This window comes from Channa argus, chromosome 17, assembly GCF_033026475.1.
Source record: "Channa argus isolate prfri chromosome 17, Channa argus male v1.0, whole genome shotgun sequence".
NCBI lineage: Eukaryota > Metazoa > Chordata > Actinopteri > Anabantiformes > Channidae > Channa > Channa argus.
In genome coordinates this window covers 5,811,689-5,830,000 of record NC_090213.1, presented here as the reverse complement: position 1 = coordinate 5,830,000, position 18,312 = coordinate 5,811,689, and the positions used below count along the sequence as shown (strand labels likewise).

Genomic DNA, 18,312 nt, shown 5'->3' with positions numbered 1-18,312 from the left:
AATAAACTGAATTTTTATTAGTAGTTCAAGAACTGACACATACGATGACACATATGGGTGAGATACAGGAGGGCCCATATAAAGGCTTGGAGAGATGCGTAAGCAGGCATCCAGCCAAAGAGTGGCTTTATGGCTAATATAAAACATAGTTTTGACTCAATCATTTCATAGTCTCCAGAGTATGGGAAGGACTAAATATTGAGTTTTATAAAGTAGGGCTAAGTGCAGCGACACCAGACAATGAGCCTTTTATAAAAGTCTATGTATCATTTTTACTGTTTAATAATTCAGTGATTAAGATGGCAGAGATCATCAAAGGAGCGAAATCAATCCGGAATATAAACTACTAACATTTATTTTTTCTATTAACTGCAAGTCAATTTTTAAACCCCTGGTGATTTCCTTTGAGTCTTGCAAAATGCAGTAGTGAGCTCTGTAAATTCTGAAGACATTAACAGTTCCTTTATACTTTATATAATATGTATTATATATTCTACCACCACACCTTTCCGGTTCCTCACTTTGATGGGAAAGAGCTTTCTTCCATTGGCGTAAATGAGGAGTTTTCCAAGGACACACAGAGAGTGAACAAAGAAGGCATATTCAAGCTCCTTTCTCGAATAAACACTTCTCTGCACAGAACCTGAAACATGGACAGAAAATCAAATTGAAAACAGAACAAACATTAGTTGCAATCACCTTTTCAGTTTCCATCACGTGTAATCTCATTTGATTCTGCATGCTGCTGGAAGCAAAGGTAAAGGTGGAAAAAAGAGAGAGGAAAGGAAAACTGATTGAACAAACTTTCAAATCTGTTGCCATTAGAACCAAACAAAAATTAAATATCACATAAAGGTGTAAATCTAAGTTACCATTTCCTGCACATTTGAAACCAAAATGTGCTTCAAAGTGGATTAGTCACATTTATGTATCAATATCTTTTTTGATACTGGTACAGATTTCTGTCTTATAAACACTAATTTTTTATTTAGTCACCTCACTTTAGATATAAGCATCTCCCAAACGACAAAATGTAAATGTATTTCATTGAGTATTCATTTTTGAGCATTTCATTTCTCACCTTTTAATCATTGATTTCACTTCATTACTCTTTCTGTCTGTGTTATATTTTGCTTTGCACTACCCCTAAATTCTTTTTTGTCTTTTCATGGCATGCGGCTGTTTTGACAACAGCAGAATTAGAGTGTGCATTATGAAACTGAATAAATGATGACTGCAAAGTCTAGGTACAAATACATTTAACACCCACAGGCCTCAAATGAGGCATTACTTTCTCATTAGGTGTTTTCAGCCTGGATCTATTATTTTGTGCTTTGTTTCACGGGACACATTAAATCAGCATTACTGAAAATGTGCTGATGTTTACCACACAGAGTTAAACTCCATGTGAAGATTGGTATTTGGATACGCCTGAGTATATACATAAATCTGTTGGAAAAAAAACAACAACAACACGACTTTAAGGGCTGTTTTACTTACCAGTGTTCTGCTCCTCCACTAACTGGGGATCAGTTGTCTCTTTTGTGAAAATTTTACAGGAGTCACTGTAATGGATACACTGCTGAAGAGCTGCTACAATCTGAAAAAATGTCAATGATTAAAACAATGCATGTTGCACTGGTTGTTGCAAATATTTCATCAGTTGAATGAAATCTCCCAATCCGCTGAGCAACATTTGGATGCTGATATGAATAGGCCATGAGAGGCTTACTGAAGAAATCAGTCAGAATTAGCAATGAAATCTCCTTTTATCAAACCTTTTAAAGAGTGGTAAACTAAAATCCAAGTACTTCAGGTAATGTGACAGTAGCTTAGCCTTAAAGTGTTTTGGAAAGATTAAAAGTCAGTCTTTCTGGGGTGATTTCACAGTACTCCTCTGTAAAGTCAGAGTAAGAGTTCAAAGAAAGGTTTGGGATTAAATGATCAATTCCTAAATGCCAAAGTAAAACTTAACTATCCTGTGATTCAAAGGCTCCTTCACTGACCTGTCCTATTTGGCTGTGTAAATTACAGGTATCCGAAAAATAAGCGAGCATGAATAAGTATTTCCCGTTATGCCTGGGTCAAAAGCTGTCAGTCCTTTGGAGAGTTCTTTCACCTATTCACCTGTTTATATTCTAAATGCATACACCTTCATTTATCATGCAGTAAACGTAGGAATTATATAAGAGTCTCTCCGAGACTGACAGAACAATATTTCCAAAAAGGTCATAATCATCTTCAAACAGAAACTGAATTTGTAGCCTTGCATTTAATTGGCTTGCAAAAATAACCAAGTGTGTTCCAGCATCCTACCTTTACTTATTTTATGCAAACATATTTCTAACATGCACAATTATTTCTAGGTTGTAAAAGGATGTAGGATAAAAGCATTTGTGGAAAGTACTTCTGATGAGTGTGGTGTTCCCCCTGCCAGGAGTTAGTGGGAGTTTATTGATTTATTATTGAGTGAATCACTAACCAGAGACTTGTATTTCCTCTCCAGGAGCCTGAGAACCACAGTCCGACTGTAATACCCATGCTAAGAAAAAGATACAAGATATGAGACAAAATGCAATGTGAACAATATTATCTATCTATCTATCTATCTATCTATCTATCTAGCGAGAGAACAATAGTGTATTCAAAATTGCAGTGGTAAAATACTGCTGTTTAGTTACAATACACACCATCCACTTTTTGAACCAGGTCGCTTTAATATCCAGTAAGGCCAACAAGTGAATTGGTTCCAGGGTTTTCTCTGTTCCTGGATAACTTGAGCCATATTCATAATGGGGGGCCAACAAAGAGAATGTGCTCTCTATAATTTTTTCCATATATCTAAAACAGGGTTGAAAGAACAACGTTAGAAAACAAATTAACTGACATTTGTCAATCAAGACATAGTGACAAGTAAAAGTACATTTGGAAAAGAACAAATCATATGTGCATTTATAAACACATTTGTAAAGAATGAAGGCGTAAATGTGCACAATATTCCATTTCAATCTAATCTGAAATGTTTTTATTTTGAATCACATTTTATCATAATTCAGTAACATCTGACACACACAATGATTTATATCAGGAGAAATCCGCAGAGAAAACCTGACAGCTTTTGCTGTGGGCACAACAACTCACTTTTCTGGATGACGAATCCAAAACGTTGTCACCTCTTTTTGAAAGTCATTCATCAATCGAATCTGAGGCAAAAGAGAGAAGGAAAAACTATAAATATCTTTGTACGGTGATACACTCTACACGTGTATCAACATACACGTAAAAGATAAGATACTCTACCTGTTTGAGAAGACGACTAATCTCGGGTCTGTTTATGTCAATGCCAACAGAGTCTGTTGGGAAGCTCAGCTTGTGAGTCAAAAAACCTGATTCCACACATTTAGCTGAAATAGGTGAAGTTACTTTATTATAAACGATCCACAACATACAAAAATTATATAAGTATTCATATACAAACAATAATATAGTTAATTTATTTCAAATGCACAAGCATTTTACAGTAAGTTAAAACAACAAACCTTTTTTATCTAACCAGATGGCCCTTAGAGGACTATAGTATAGAATAATGCCAATAAATACATTGTATTCAGTGAGGTGTGTTGCTTTACCTCCACTGCACTGTGTAATTGGGCAGTAGAAAGCTCTGTGGTGTGTCCATTTACTTTGTTGGATGATAGCAGTGGGAAAATAGTTTGCGCTTTTATTGGAAAATCTGACCTTGACTAATGTATCTTTTAAAGATCACAAACCTTCACCTTGTTTAATTCAAACATGAAAGTACTACACATGTACATCAAACCCAATGTCAGAAAAACTGAGAATGACTTACCCAAGCTAGTATAGATCTCTTGTGTGACATTTAGTGGAGATGAGGAGAAGCTTTTAGCAAAGTACTGCAGTACATTATCCTGGGGGAAAAAAAGACAGAGTTGCATATATTTCTACAATATACACATCTAATCATATAGTATGTAGGTTAATAACACCTACAATTAAGTTGTACTAAAATAAAATGAGAAGGAATTACTTAAAAAAAAAGGGCAACTTGCCTGCATATTTGATACCACCTAGCTCTTAAGCATTACAGACTATAGCATTATCCTGTGTTGTCCATAATTCAACCAGGGTGGGAAGACTGCATTTTGTAATCGATTAATTTATTCCCCTTTTTTGCAATTTATCATTGGTCCGCATGTTGATTTGATACAATTTTACGCCAAATGCCTTTCCTGACGCAACTCTCGCCACTTACTGGGCTTGGGACCAGCACTGCACTGCACTGGGGCTGGGGACGGGCAGTTTGGGGTTCAGTGTCTTGCCCAGGGACACTTCAACATGTGGTCAGGAGAGAGCCACGCACCAACCTCCGACCCTGGATTTGTATGACGCCATTTTTACTGTTGTACTAAATAAATGAGGCTGCTCAGGACTCACACTGAGGTCAGGGTCACTCAGAGCTACACAGAGGTTCCTGTGCAGACTGCTCCAGCTCTCGCAGCTCAGCACATCAGATGGTGGGGCGCAGCAGAGCGCCTGCAGGGCCTCCCAACGCACCTACACACCACACAATTAAATCACTTTACTTTCACAATATTGTTATTCACATTAAACAATGTGGCAGCCATGAAAACAATACATTAATAAGAGCTTTGTAGGGAGAATTAATAGAGGTGGTGGTCTCTAATCTTATTGCTAGTTGTTCACCTAGATACATGCACAAAATTGGTGACAAAAAGGGGCCTTTAAAACAAGCAACTACTTCTAGTAGTTAACTTATTGTTGGCCAAGAGTAAAACAATTACTCTCATTTTTTTCATCAACATCATATTTAAGGCACATTTACCTAGAACACATGTTCCTTCATCACAAATTGTATAAGTTTACATCCTTCTTGATAAAGTGCTAAAAATTATATTTTAATTTCATTAAATATAATGTTGATGGGAAAAGAAAATATTTGTTTTTACTGTGTTTTTTTTTAAATAAGGGGATCCAAACATTTGCACTGAATTGTATTTAACAGAGCATAAAACAATCCTTTCTACCTCTTTAGGCCTGCTAGAGTCAAGTTTTTCAGCCAAGACTTGCAGTTGCTCTTGTCTTATAAAGGCATAACCCTGAAGAGGAAAAACAGCAATTGTGACCATTAAATCTAATCCTTAAAATGAGTCATCTATAATATTTTAAGATGCAATAAATACATAAAATGTGACCTGTATCTCTGACCTGGTTGAAGGAAGAGTCACTGTCTGAGCAGTTGTACTGACTGACTGACTGACTGAGCTGCTTCTCTTGGAGCCTCTCCTCCTTCTTCAGCTGGTTCTCCTCAAATTTGGTGATTAAAGACTCTACAACCATTATCATGGTGTTTTTCAAGGTCTGCATCATTTGCTGGTACCTGTCAGAGCAAAAGAATTTTGTGTAATACTAATGTCAGCATCTAATTTAGCAACATTTACACAATACTTTTTCTGTTCGTAGTTTATGATTCAGAAAGCAGTCTGCAGACCCTAACACACCAAATAGGCTGAGAGGTACTATTTTTATACTATAGTATATTGAATTCAACATTAACAGTCCCTCAAATGTACTTTTTGTGATAGAAATTAAGTCTTTTCTACTTTTCTAGCATTTTAGGAAAAGGGTCCAAGTAATACATAGAGAGATGAAGAATTTTAGAAGATCACAGAATTCACACAGAATGCAACAGTTATCTGTGACAGTAGCAAATAATAAATGCTTAGAGGAAATGATGCAAAGCTCACAGATTTATGTATACTACAATACTGACTCTGCTGACTCTCTGGTCCTTCGGGTGACAACATGAATCAGGGCATCTTGTCCTGAGCCAATTGCATGTTGTCCATCTCCTCTGGTCAAGTTTTTTGTTTCCTCCTCCACCACAGTCTCTAAAGAGCTTTCCACATACTGACGGACATACCTGACAAACCCGTAACTGAAAGAACAGCAGTGAGAGAATCAAGCCTACTGTATACTGTACATACCATATGCCATTCCTACAGACAATGCAGAGACAGAGAAAGGTCCTTTTCATTCAAATAAGCCTTTTTATTAAATTAATGACACCCTATATAAATCTGGTGGCCTTACTTGTGAAAGTTCTTGTCAGTTTCCTCAAGGTGTAGAAGGATCTCTTCAGCACATTCGGTTGATGGAGCAGCAGAAATCCTATCACTGATGCTGCTGAGAAGTTCCTTAAGCAGAGCTTGTAATTCCACCCCATCTTCAGCTGACAATTCTGACATCTCTAATGTCAGTACTTTAAACAACACAGGATGGAGTGGTTCGTTTTCTAGCCTTAAAATGTTCAAATGTAGAGGACCAATTCCATGCTAGGTGCAGTTTCCACACCAGCAACCCAGGGTTTGACCAGACAGTAGAGTTTTGTCCAGTTTTGTTAGGAGGATGTTGTCTTCACAACCATACTTTCTGTGTACGATTGTGCAAGAAACAAGAAAATAAACAAAATGATAGTTTGTTTTGCTGCTAAGTATTGAAATCAACAGGTGGTTGTTTTTTTTTTGTGTCCACTACAGCAAAGTAAAAAGCAGACCTGTTGTGTAGTGGTCAGTTTCACATGTGAGTCTCTTGGACCTGTGACCAAAAAGGTGTCAATTAGTTAATTACCTACAGGTGTTTCAAGTAGATATCGAACATGTATTATCAGGGTTTAGGTTATTTAAGGTCTGCTTGGGCCTCTTCCTTTTCAAAAGCCAGAGGGGTTGTAATTCCAACAGCAACATTTTCAATGTGTAATACCAACATAATTCTATGTTGCAATTGGGGGAATAACGATAATGTTATTGCATTACTAAATATGCTATATATACTGAAATATATAATTAACATGAAAACTCAAAGGGAGGGATTCCTGTGTCTATGCTTACACTTGAGGCGATTATGTAATATTGTTTGCGTTTCTACTCTGTAGGCAAAAACAGCTAATGCCAGCTCTCTCTGACTAGCTTGACGCTGATAACTGGATAACACAGCTAGCTAACTGCCAAACTGCCCAAATCCAGCTAAACCCGCACCTGTGCAAAACAAGAAACCTTCCAGCCACGCAAAACTACCAACCACATACAAAGAGAACGTATGCAAAACATTAACTAACTAAAAAAATAAATAAATCACCTTTTCACGAGCTAATAAAGGCTTTTTAACCATGTTACATTTTAGGAGAACTCTACCCCAACAGCTGCGTCTCTATGGGAACGTTCACAGGTTTAGCTGCGGTGCATTGTGGGATGTCTACGATCCATGCATTCCTCGGAAATATGTGTTTTACGTAGACATGCATGATAATAACTAAGGATTAAAATAAAATAACATTAGCGACATTGACAAGCAATTTAATATTACTTATTAACAACAAGAAATTGTATTTTATGTCTGTTCATGTTTAGAATATTAATCCTGTGCTTATCGTGTTTCCTGTTTTTTTTTTCTCTCGGGGTTTTGAATGCCGCACATTCGACGTAAATTGCCACGTGACTTATTGTTTTGCTCCTTTAACTGGAGGGCGTTCAGTCGATAATCTGTTCCTGCTGAAAAGTCTGCACATTTTTATCAACTGCATCTTTAATTCACTATGTGAGAACAGCAGCGCCCCTTCTTCACACCTGACCTATTATGTAAAGTTATTTTTAGAAACCAGGAGGCATTGTCTGCAAAAGCGTTAGCCAACGTTAGCGAATTAGCAACAGCATGGCGGCAGTTGACAGCTTTCAGCTTTTGTACAGGGAAATGTCTCGATCATGCGATTCCTACTTTGAGACAATGGCCCTGGTGGGAGCTCTGTATACAGCCAGCAAAGCAGTAATCCTGTTGAAAGACTGTTGCACGTTGGTCAGGGTGCATTTCCTGCCAAGGATGATCCCGAGTAAGAAGCTGACCCAAAGATACGGTGACTGGGCTGTCATTTACGGTAAGGGTGAAGCCGGTAAACACAGCAGAAACGATCAGACTTCATCGTGCTACAGATCGCAGGGGAGAAAATAGTCATTTAAATGTATTTGTATTAATGTAACTGGTCTGGACTTGTATAGCGCTTTTCTAACAATTGGTACCGCACTCACACACACACACACACACCGATGGGGGAGCTGCTATACAGCTGGCCTACACATGCCGGTAGCAACTAACTTTGGGTTCAGTGTCTTGCTCATGGACACTTCGACATGTGACAGGAGGAGCCAGGGATCGGACCAGCAACCCTGGTGGACGACTGCTCTACCTCCTGCACCACAGTCGCTCCCTCGTCCTGTCGACAGATGTATTAAATCTTACAGTACATCTGTCTGTAAGTTTTCACTAGAATAAAAAGAAATCACAGTATGTTATAGTTCCTGGAATCATAACTGTTGGGCTTTTTTCCTTAATAAATGAATGTCAACATAATTGCTTTCTTCTTCATAATCCACAATTTAAAATATTTCTATTTCAGTAATAAAGTCAACTTTACCTAATGTTTTGGCATCATGGCTATGTAGAGCTATCAGTTACATTGTCATACCTTCATGGCACAACAACAATAACAAAAGTTATTTCCTCTCTCCTGCTAGGTGGATCGGAGTCTATTGCTAAAGCATATGCAGAGGAACTGGCCAAGCATAATGTCAGCATCATCTTTGTCACTCCGAACCACACCGCTGTTAGGAACACTGCTGCTTCCCTCTCCCAGAGCTATGGGGTGGAGACTGCTGTTGTCCTAGCTGACTTCTCTCTGGACCAGGCAGCCAGCAAAGCTATCAAAGAAGCCATGAGGGGTAAAGATATTGGCTTCCTGGTAAACTGTGTGGACGAGTCTTTGAATTCCCCTCACAGTCTGATTGAAATGCCTGAGAAAAGCCTGTTGGATATGGTAAATAAGAATGTTGCAGTTGCTACTCTGATGACTCGGTTGGTGCTGCCAGGGATGGTGGAGCGCAGCAGAGGAGCTGTGGTGAATATATCATCAGGCGCTTGCTGCAGACCCATGCCTGGAAGAGTAGCACTCATCGCCTCTGCTGTGAGACAAGACTCTGTTGATATCAGCCTCTTTCTTTCTTCTATCATTCCACAAATTAGGCACAATAAACAACAGTAGAAAAATGTGATATTTGGGTCACATGTCAGGGCTAATATCCCCACAGACAAATTAAAGTGCATCTGTCTTTCTTCTGTCCACTGAATGAAAACATACATTTTCTATCCTGATAATGATATTATTTCTCTTTCTTCTCCTGATCTATCAGGGCTACCTGGATAATTTCTCAAGAGCTCTTCACCTTGAGTACAGTGACAAAGGCATCTTTGTTCAAAGTCTAATGCCTTTCCAGGTAAAACACTTGATGGATCATCAACAAATGTTGCTTCGTACTCAGCGCTTATAATGTAAAATTGAAAGCCGTTGATCTAAGTAATTCTGAGGGTCTGCTGTCATTTTTACAAACTTCATTTTCTAATATATTTAGCTTCCTTTTCTATGACTCTTCATTTTTTTTCTTTTATTCTTTCTATATTGAAAGTATAAAAATGGTTATTGTGTGTTCAGATAGCATCAGGCAGGCAACAGCCATTATCATCACCATCACAGCCATCAAGAGAAGGTTGGTTTGTACCAAAGCCAGAGGTTTATGCCCACCATGCAGTCTCCACCCTGGGAGTGTCTAATAGGACCACTGGCTACTGGCCTCATACACTACAGGTCAGTACAAGCTAAGGCATGATGTCAGTTTTGTTAAGAATTATGTCATTGTACATTTCGAGTATAATATTCACACATGCTTATATTTTTAAAATTTATTTTCTTCTGTTTGTCTTTTTCTTTTCAGTATGGGCTACTGAAGTGTATTCCAGAGTGGATTTGGGTTCTTGGATCACGTGTGTTCTTAAGTTATAGCTAAACGGTCACTTGTCTGTTCTTCACATAGTCTTAAGCTGATTACAGGATCTTCTTGTTACTGGACTCGTGTATGAGTTGTATTTTAGTTTCTTCTGCCCTTAGTTAAGAACAGGCCTGGTATATAATGCCCAGACTCTGCTAAGGATTGCAGTTATCACTGGATTCTCTCTAATCAATTTGTGATCAAGATCACGGGAATCTGTGGGGAAATTTGGGAACAATGAGTGAATATGTATGTTACTCCTGTAGTACTGGACTATTATCTGACACATTTTTATACCAGGAGAACCAAGCAACCAGTTCTCTTTTAGTTGTAATAATTCCAAAATATCTGGTTGTAAACTTCCAGGAGAGAGAGATTGTTGTTGGCATCCTTTGGTTTAGTGCCTGGAGTTTCATAGTTAGTTTCTGTTGGAGAAGTTCCTATGTTAAATCAACAGGTTGCCAACACAAACCACAAATGTTTAAGTTAAAACTGAATGTGCATGCATGTTGCATATTGAAACACTTTTAACATGTACTCCTTTGTAACCAAGGGATACACAGTTGATCAAAATATTCTTGCATTGTGAATAAATATTGTGAAAAATCAAATGGATGTGATGGTGTTGCTCAAATCTGAAGCATTTCCAAGAGTGAGATTGAAATGCAACAGAGTGATTGTGTTTTATTATGAAATTGATTTCTGTGAATTATCTATAAATTGTTCCAAAATCAATTTGTAGATAATTCAAAGAAATCATTTAAATGTTTGTGTTTAAAACCTTATCAGATTCATATATTTTACTGTTTTGTGCTGAATTATACAGTACACTATATAAATATTCTTCACATCCCATTTAGATACGTGTTCATTATAGCACAATATTGGACAATAAACACTTTTCCATTTGCATATTTCTGTCATGTGCTATCTGTCTCTTTTCAAAGGTGAGACCAGTTATGCTCTTATTTGTTTTGCAATGTATATTAGATATGTTAACTCTAATTTATACGTTTAAGGCCAAGTACAAGTATGTTTGTGTCTCAACCATTGCAATAGTGTAAATCATTTACATCTTTCAACAAACATGGTGCTGGCTGTAAGAATTTATCCAGTGACATGCCATGCCAGATATTATGTGAATATTTCATTGACATATATATAGGCTATGTAGCTGTATCATACATGTTAGGATATTTTGTTTTATAATAAAGAATAGTTATAATGTAATAATCCTTCACATACAGTAGCTTCTTCCAAAGGACTATGAAATATAAAGGCCACAAGAAACAATGGTAAACAAAAAGCAGGTGTTCATACCTGATCATACCTGCTCAACTAATTCCCCAATTGCACAGCCTTACGAGCGTGTACAACAAGTACTTGAGAAATTATTGAAATCCTTTTAAATTACACATTCCAAAAGTGAGGTGTTTTATTTTTATAATTGGTGTGCAATAAGCATTCATCCATCCATTATATAAGCGGGGTAAACCTCTCACGGCCAACACAGAGAGACATACACAGAATTAGCAATTAGAGTCACCAATTAACCTAACATGCATGTCTTTGGGCTGTGGGAAGGAACTGGAGTATCAGGAGGAAACCCACATAAGCACTGGGAGAATATGCAAACTCCACACAGAAAGGCCAAAGGCAGCTGGTGGATTTGACCCAGGGACCTTCAAGCTGTGAGGTGGCAGCGCTGTGTGCAATAAATGTAATTATTTAAAGATCAGCTAAAGATACTCTATAATTTAGGGGGTTGAAAGTATTAACATCAGGGCCAAAGAAGACAGTTCTCCTTATTAAACTCATTAAACCCTTCACTTATTGTGGCGTTTTATTGAGGCATTTGCATTTGTTCATTAACTAATTTCTAGGTTTTTCTTTTCCCTTTCAAATGTCTCCTGTCTGTACATATATGAAATGTAGATGACAGTATTCTGTATGAAACACAAAGTTGTGTTAAATCTGGCTTGATTGTCTTTTCATTCTGCCCTTTTCATGTTCTCTGGCCATTCTGAAGCAACTCTTCTCACAAAAGTATAAGTAAGAAGAGCCCAAAACAAGACGGTCTGTTAAATGTCAGTGTAGCAGATCAAATATATCAAGTTTTTTAATAGTTTTTACTTTTACCCACCACTTATATTCAGAGTTAGAACTACATGTTTAATGTTTTGGTTAGGATGGTGTCCTTCAAGATAAGACCATGAAGAAAGAATGAAAAAGCCGCTCCTTTACTTTCTTCTTTCAGTGTCCTCCTAGCACTTTGCTTCCTTTATCCCCGGTTTTTCAGCTGGTAAGTTGATTGATTAACAGCAATTATTGTATATTCTCTTCTGTGTTTATTCAGCCAAAAACTGTGTAGGGAGATTAAATGTTTGAAGACTTCAGCATTTTCAGCTTTATTGCTGTAATATTTTCATGCTATACCCTTTTCCACCATGAAATATTATTATTATTATTAATATCTGGTTAAATCTTGTATCCTGCAGCATAAAGAAGATAAATATAAGAGATATTTGTATATTCCTTTTAAGTCTGCGCAATTATAAGAATCAAAATTGGCTGTAATTTGAAATACTAATAACTCAGATGGTAAAATAATAACCCCAACAATTGTTTCAAATATTCCTTGTAACAGATACCAAAACTACGTTAAAAGTTAAATTATATCAAAAATGATGTCTTAAAATGACCAAATAAAACCTTATTAAAGCTTTGAAACCATTGGTTTAACAGCTTCAGCCTCATCTACTCAGGCAGGTCAGTTTGCATTTATTTTGGCTTAGCTCAGTGTCTAACAATATTTAAATTAGGATTTGCATTGGTTGATCATACCCAAGGTCTTATTTTCCCAGCAGATAATTATGTTTTGGAGACTCAAAAATCAGCAGCTGTGGTTTCTATCAACAAGCTCAGTGATAGTTAGGCCTTGCCAGAGGGTCTCTCTGTACTCACTTGTACAACAGCAAAATTGTTTTTGTATCACCTTCAATACAATCAAGGGGTATCACTTTTAGAAAATGTCATTTACAACTTTGTATGCATATGTACTCCTATAGTAATGCAAGTGAAGATTACTACGTATGTGAGGCTCCACAGGCAGCCATAATGGCTTTCTTTCCTCTCCATCTTCCCAAATAGAAACCAGGACAACTGGCAACTGAAATGGGTGAATGGGATGTACTGGGTCGCCTACTGGATAAAGTTCAGAGCCATTCCACCGTGATTGGCAAGGTCTGGCTTACAGTGCTATTTGTCTTCCGCATCCTGGTCCTCCGCACTGGTGCTGACAAGGTTTGTTCCTCTAAAATACACTTCCTAGGAAAACCTACAATGTAGTAAAATGTATTTTCTATTAAAGGGCAAGAACAGCTGAAAACGTGTGAAAAGTTTGGAGCGTCTTGTAACCTCTCACCCCTTTTCTTTCATGTCTTTCAGGTGTGGAATGACGAGCAATCTGACTTTGTCTGCAACACTCAGCAGCCCGGCTGTGAGAATGTCTGCTACGACTTCGCCTTCCCCATCTCTCATGTCCGCTTCTGGGTACTTCAGATTATTGCCGTAGCGACTCCAAAACTGCTTTATCTCGGTCACGTCCTTCATGTGATCCACATTGAAAAGAAGGTGTGTTACAGCATTGTGTGTAGTATGATAGTGGATCTAGTAATTGCTTGATTTGGCATGTCATACCTTTAGTCCCAGAAGCTCAACACGGTAGTTTTCCATTGAACAAGTTGTCTTTCTTCTTTTCTTTCCCATCAAGGTGAAGGAAAGAATGAAGAACCATGCAGCACTGGATGACAAAGCCAGCCTGTTCTTTAGGAGGGCCTACAAACTTCCCAAGTACACAAAAAACAATGGCAAGATCAGCATCCGTGGCCGTCTTCTCCGCAGTTATGTCCTCCATCTTATTGCCAAGATTATTTTGGAAGTGCTGTTCATCGTGGGTCAGTACTTTCTTTATGGTTTCACCCTCCAGACTAGCTATGTCTGCAAACGCTCACCTTGCCCTCACAAGGTAGACTGCTTCCTGTCTAGGCCTACAGAGAAATCAGTCATCATCTGGTTTATGTTGGTGGCAGCGATTGTCTCCCTCATCCTCAGCCTGGTTGAGCTTTTCTATCTGTTTGTAAAGGCTGTGAAGGAGTGCATGGCAAGGAGGCAGGACTACACCGTGACCCCAGTGACACCTCCGCTTTCAGAAAGAAAGGCTTTCAAAAGGCGAGATGAAATGATACAGAATTGTGTCAACCTGGAGCTGGAGCTGCAAGGACGAAAGTTAGGGGTGAATGGAATCGTAGGTGGGGTCAGTGATGCTATTAACAATGTGTCGTCTGGGAACAATATGGGCGAAGTCCACATTTGAAGCATAGAGGCAGTGACAGGTTGCACATTTCCAAATACGAGGAGCTCCTGGACAGTTCCAGTGTTTGTGTGTGTTGCCTCTAGTGAGGGAAAGAGGCTGAGAGCAGAGTAAAAGATCACAAAAAGAGGGAGGCAGCTTCTGTAAACAGGGGTCAGTCACATGGAAAATGTTGCTTGAAATAAGTCCCTTCTGTGTCAAAGTGCGAAAAGAACAAACAATGTTTCCTGCTGTTGACAGCCGTTGTTAAATGTCTAACCCTGACCCCAATCAGTTTCAGACACATTATGGTAAATGTATGTTTAAAACAATGTAATGCTCCAACTCTGGGTTGATAAACCTCTCAGACTGATAACACAATATAAAGACCTTTTCTTGCCATATTGTCAAATTTGCACAGTACATTTTTAGAGAGGATTTAAAAAGCAATGCAACCCTGAAGCACTTATAAATATGTTCTATATTCTGTTATTCTGTTACTTCGATAAATGACTGTATTGAATGAATGAATATATTATACTACCTAATCTGTCTGACTTTTGTCCTCTGCTGTTTTGTAAAATTTCTAATCTATGCTATTGAGCTCCAGTTACTAAAGTGAATAAAAACATTTAGTTATGATGTTCAACACTTGATCAACACTTTTCTATTGTTACTATTATTTTGATTCACTCCTTTGGTAAATGTGCCTATTTGCTGTCTTGCTGAGAGTTAGTCATTACTTAGAATGAAGATGAGACATTAGAGAATAACAATGGCCTTCAATTTAGTTGTCTCAAACACTGGCAGATGTGTTTGTTGAAACTGGGTTGAACTTGGTGAATGTTTTGTATGAGTCATAAAGAAGAGCAAATAAGATTGTCTCTGGTTGCAATCTTCTTTCACCGAGAGACAAAATATTGATAAATTTACCAGTGCCAGCAAAATGCTTCTGTGTGTCTATATTAACCAGATAGAAAAACAGAATAAGCATAGTTGAGATAAAGCAGTAGCTTTTTTTAGTTCTCTTTTAAAGGATTTACGATAACTATTTCTATTTAGTGACAAACCGTTAAATTTATGTAGCAAGGGAGGAATTTGGCCCTTGAATATGATCATGAACACCTGTTAATTATTAGTTCAGTTTTAAACTTTTCCCTTCTTACATTTGCTGACGGGTAAAACATCATATTACTGCCAGATGTGTGTTGCGTAATGTGACCCCACATTAGTACTATCCTTACACAGCACAAGGTCCAACTGCAGTTAGTCATCAACCCCAACCACAGACAGTTCTTTCTGACCTGGTCAGCAGGTAAGATGCAACGATTTTTGTTCTCTGCTACAGAAAACTTATGATTTGATGATTTAAAATAACAATTTGTAAAAAATGTGAAGAATAACACATAGACATAAAGAATAACACTTAACACAATAAATGTAGTTGTGTAGTAAAATATTTAAAAATGTTTTATATAAAATATTTAAAAATGTGCTGGTAATTAACTTTGGAATGTAGCTTATATTATTAGAGTAAATATGACTTGCATTACTGACATTATTGTTTTCCTCTATTTAGCCCACACAACTTATGTCTAATATGCATTTTGTATTAAAAGGATAACAAGGAGATCAATGTCTCCTGAAGCAAATATCTTAATTTTCCTCTTTTATTGTTTTCTATTTAGTTTTATCTCTATTTTAGCCTACTTCTACTTCGGATTATCAGAAAGTCACTGAATCTTCTCTTTAAAACTCTGATTAATGATTATTTTGGAAACATATTGACCAAGTAAATTAAGTTTTAGTTGGCGCAGCTTACATTTCGTTCCTGTCTAGCTCAGCGCAAGAACGGAAAATAACATTTATCTAAGTTAAGCAGAACAATGAGCTCTTCTTGTCGCAGAATATTGATTATTAATGCATTGTGGTTAATGTTTCAGTTAATGAGGTGTGGTATAAGGTAAAATAAAGAGTTTGTTCTATTTATTAGCATGACTATTCACTTAATTTCTCTTGCTTTATTCACAGATTAGTATAAAGATGGGAGACTGGGGGTTCTTGTCATCGTTGCTGGACAAGGTCCAGTCCCACTCCACAGTCATTGGGAAGATCTGGATGAGTGTCCTTTTCCTCTTCAGGATCATGGTTTTGGGTGCAGGTGCTGAGAGCGTCTGGGGCGACGAGCAGTCAGGTTTCATCTGTAACACTCAGCAACCTGGTTGTGAGAACGTCTGCTATGACTGGACCTTCCCCATCTCACACATTCGGTTCTGGGTCCTCCAGATCATCTTTGTGTCTACACCAACGCTGGTTTACTTGGGTCACGCCATGCACATCATCCACAAGGAGAAAAAGCTAAGGGAGCAGCTGTTGAGCAGTGTTGGAACCCATGGGCTCAAACAGCCCAAGTACACAGACGTAAGGGGAAAAGTGAAGATCAAGGGGAACCTGCTGGGAAGCTACCTGACTCAACTTGTGTTCAAGATCATGATCGAGTCTGCCTTCATAGTGGGCCAGTACTACCTGTATGGCTTTATCATGGTCCCGATGTTCCCCTGCTCTAGGAAGCCCTGTCCCTTCACCGTGGAGTGCTACATGTCCCGGCCTACTGAGAAAACAATTTTTATCATCTTCATGCTAGTAGTGGCTTGCATCTCACTGCTTCTTAATGTCATTGAGATGTTCTACCTGATCTGCATTAGGGTCAAATGTGGGCCCAGGCCTCAAAGTCGCAAGATTACTTCACCTGAAAGCCATGTCAGGTTTTCAGCACCCAAGTGGCCAACTGTGGAGGACGCACTGAAGCAGAACAAGATTAACATGGATTTAGAGAGCAGCCAGAGCATCGGAGGAAGCCTGGACGGGGCCAAAGAAGAGAAACAGCTACTGAGTGGACATTAATAGCAATTGATGTGACCGTTAAAATGCATTGAATGCCCTAGATTTCCTCTATGGTTCCTTTTTCAGATACACTCAAGAGACTGAAGTAAACATTTTTTTTTTACAATGTCAAAATGTCAAAGGAAAAGATTTAGGACATTATATATCCTGAGAAATGTGCATGCATAAATTCAAAATTCTTAGGTCTCTTTTTTAAAACGTATTTTATATTGTAGCATTTTAAATTGAAATCTAATGATTAAGATAAATGTGCAATATTGACAATGTATTTATATTCTCAGGATGAAAACAAGTGAGCAGAATTGTGTCCATGCCCAGTAATTGAATGTGTCTGTTTAAGTTATTGCCATGTTCTATATCTGCGACGTAAGATAATGTACTTACTCAAAATATAATGATAACGATGACTAGGGTGGAATGTCATCATCATCGTGAATTTTTGCTGCATGTATATGGTGGAGTTTTTGTATGCTGCATTAAAAAAATAAAGTCGTATAAAAAAAACTTTAATGACATTATGATTATTAATTTGTTTGCACTTTTCATCCAGAGCATGAATGGAACCTATTTAACTTCTTAAAAAATAAATTATAGGTTTGTTATTATTATACAGTAGACATTTATTTGTCTACTGAATATTAATTAAGTGAATAATCTTTTTAATTCAGCAAATTAACGAAAATGTCGAAGCTTCTAACCAGTTTATTCAATTTACTATGACAGAACACAAAGAAAACATTATTCACATTTGTAAACCTGAATACATTTTTTTATTTTTTTGGTAAGGATTTTTTGCTTAAAAACTACTTAAATGCTAAATTGTCACCGTTTAATTGCTGGGTGAGTCACTAGACTTGCTTTGATTTTATATTTAGGAGTGGTTGATAGATTGACAGATATTTGTCATCATCACTGAGTTAAGAATAATTCCTATGACTTTAAGGATATGGACATTCATGTCAGATGAACAACATAAAGACGAAACAAAACGTGTAAAACATGTCAAATTCAATAAAAAAATCTCAACCAAAAGTATCTTTTATTCCTTTCGGCTTATCCCTTAAGCTCAGGGTCACCACAGCAGACCTGGCATAAAAGAAATGTGTGCCAAGTCAACAAAAAAGTGTCTTTCTAAAGCTTAAAACA

General features: G+C 37.5%; 4 protein-coding genes across 6 annotated transcripts in view; 3 read left to right on the top strand and 1 right to left on the bottom strand.

The window, feature by feature from the left end:
- The window catches only part of tbc1d32 (TBC1 domain family, member 32), a 71,207-nt gene extending 63,912 nt beyond the window's left edge, over positions 1-7,295 (bottom strand). The window contains exons 1-14 of one of the 2 annotated variants that reach the window (XM_067481960.1): positions 7,177-7,295; positions 6,596-6,636; positions 6,133-6,471; positions 5,813-5,977; positions 5,248-5,419; positions 5,067-5,138; positions 4,456-4,575; positions 3,851-3,929; positions 3,301-3,404; positions 3,142-3,203; positions 2,691-2,841; positions 2,483-2,542; positions 1,501-1,600; positions 506-643 (exon numbers count right to left, since the gene is read on the bottom strand). In XM_067481960.1, the coding sequence (XP_067338061.1) occupies positions 506-643; positions 1,501-1,600; positions 2,483-2,542; positions 2,691-2,841; positions 3,142-3,203; positions 3,301-3,404; positions 3,851-3,929; positions 4,456-4,575; positions 5,067-5,138; positions 5,248-5,419; positions 5,813-5,977; positions 6,133-6,287 (1,378 nt within the window). In that variant the 5' untranslated portion in view covers positions 6,288-6,471; positions 6,596-6,636; positions 7,177-7,295. Of the gene's footprint in view, positions 1-505; positions 644-1,500; positions 1,601-2,482; positions 2,543-2,690; positions 2,842-3,141; positions 3,204-3,300; positions 3,405-3,850; positions 3,930-4,455; positions 4,576-5,066; positions 5,139-5,247; positions 5,420-5,812; positions 5,978-6,132 lie in introns of both variants that reach the window. The other variant, XM_067481961.1, reaches the window with a different exon arrangement.
- A 220-nt stretch (positions 7,296-7,515) lies between these two features.
- On the top strand, positions 7,516-10,328 carry hsdl1 (hydroxysteroid dehydrogenase like 1). 2 transcript variants are annotated; one of them, XM_067481962.1, is made up of 5 exons: positions 7,516-7,969; positions 8,607-9,052; positions 9,279-9,362; positions 9,578-9,730; positions 9,858-10,328. In XM_067481962.1, the coding sequence occupies exons 1-5, from the start codon at positions 7,750-7,752 to the stop codon at positions 9,927-9,929; spliced, it is 975 nt and encodes a 324-aa protein (XP_067338063.1). In that variant the 5' UTR covers positions 7,516-7,749; the 3' UTR covers positions 9,930-10,328. The 2 variants fall into 2 exon arrangements, with proteins under 2 accessions (XP_067338063.1, XP_067338064.1); XM_067481963.1 differs by lacking the exon at positions 7,516-7,969 and adding an exon at positions 7,978-8,344.
- A 2,450-nt stretch (positions 10,329-12,778) lies between these two features.
- On the top strand, positions 12,779-14,923 carry LOC137102434 (gap junction Cx32.7 protein-like). Its single transcript, XM_067481959.1, has 3 exons — positions 12,779-13,214; positions 13,359-13,544; positions 13,684-14,923. Exons 1-3 carry the CDS (start codon positions 13,086-13,088, stop codon positions 14,284-14,286), a joined length of 918 nt encoding a protein of 305 aa, XP_067338060.1. The 5' UTR covers positions 12,779-13,085; the 3' UTR covers positions 14,287-14,923.
- Positions 14,924-15,439: 516 nt separating this feature from the next.
- Positions 15,440-17,670, top strand: gja13.1 (gap junction protein alpha 13.1). Its single transcript, XM_067482877.1, has 2 exons — positions 15,440-15,577; positions 16,294-17,670. The coding sequence occupies exon 2, from the start codon at positions 16,306-16,308 to the stop codon at positions 17,164-17,166; it is 861 nt and encodes a 286-aa protein (XP_067338978.1). The 5' UTR covers positions 15,440-15,577; positions 16,294-16,305; the 3' UTR covers positions 17,167-17,670.
- Positions 17,671-18,312: the final 642 nt, after the last annotated feature.

Bases quoted from the DNA above. Each gene is read 5' to 3' on its own strand.
- LOC137102434 (XM_067481959.1), top strand. From the start codon at position 13,086: ATGGGTGAATGGGATGTACTGGGTCGCCTACTGGATAAAGTTCAGAGC. The intron at 13,215-13,358 runs GTTTGTTCCTCT...CATGTCTTTCAG, and splicing joins TCCGCACTGGTGCTGACAAG to GTGTGGAATGACGAGCAATC. The intron at 13,545-13,683 runs GTGTGTTACAGC...TTTCCCATCAAG, and splicing joins TGATCCACATTGAAAAGAAG to GTGAAGGAAAGAATGAAGAA.
- hsdl1 (XM_067481962.1), top strand. From the start codon at position 7,750: ATGGCGGCAGTTGACAGCTTTCAGCTTTTGTACAGGGAAATGTCTCGA. The intron at 7,970-8,606 runs GTAAGGGTGAAG...CTCTCCTGCTAG, and splicing joins TGACTGGGCTGTCATTTACG to GTGGATCGGAGTCTATTGCT. The intron at 9,731-9,857 runs GTCAGTACAAGC...TTTTCTTTTCAG, and splicing joins ACTGGCCTCATACACTACAG to TATGGGCTACTGAAGTGTAT.
- gja13.1 (XM_067482877.1), top strand. From the start codon at position 16,306: ATGGGAGACTGGGGGTTCTTGTCATCGTTGCTGGACAAGGTCCAGTCC.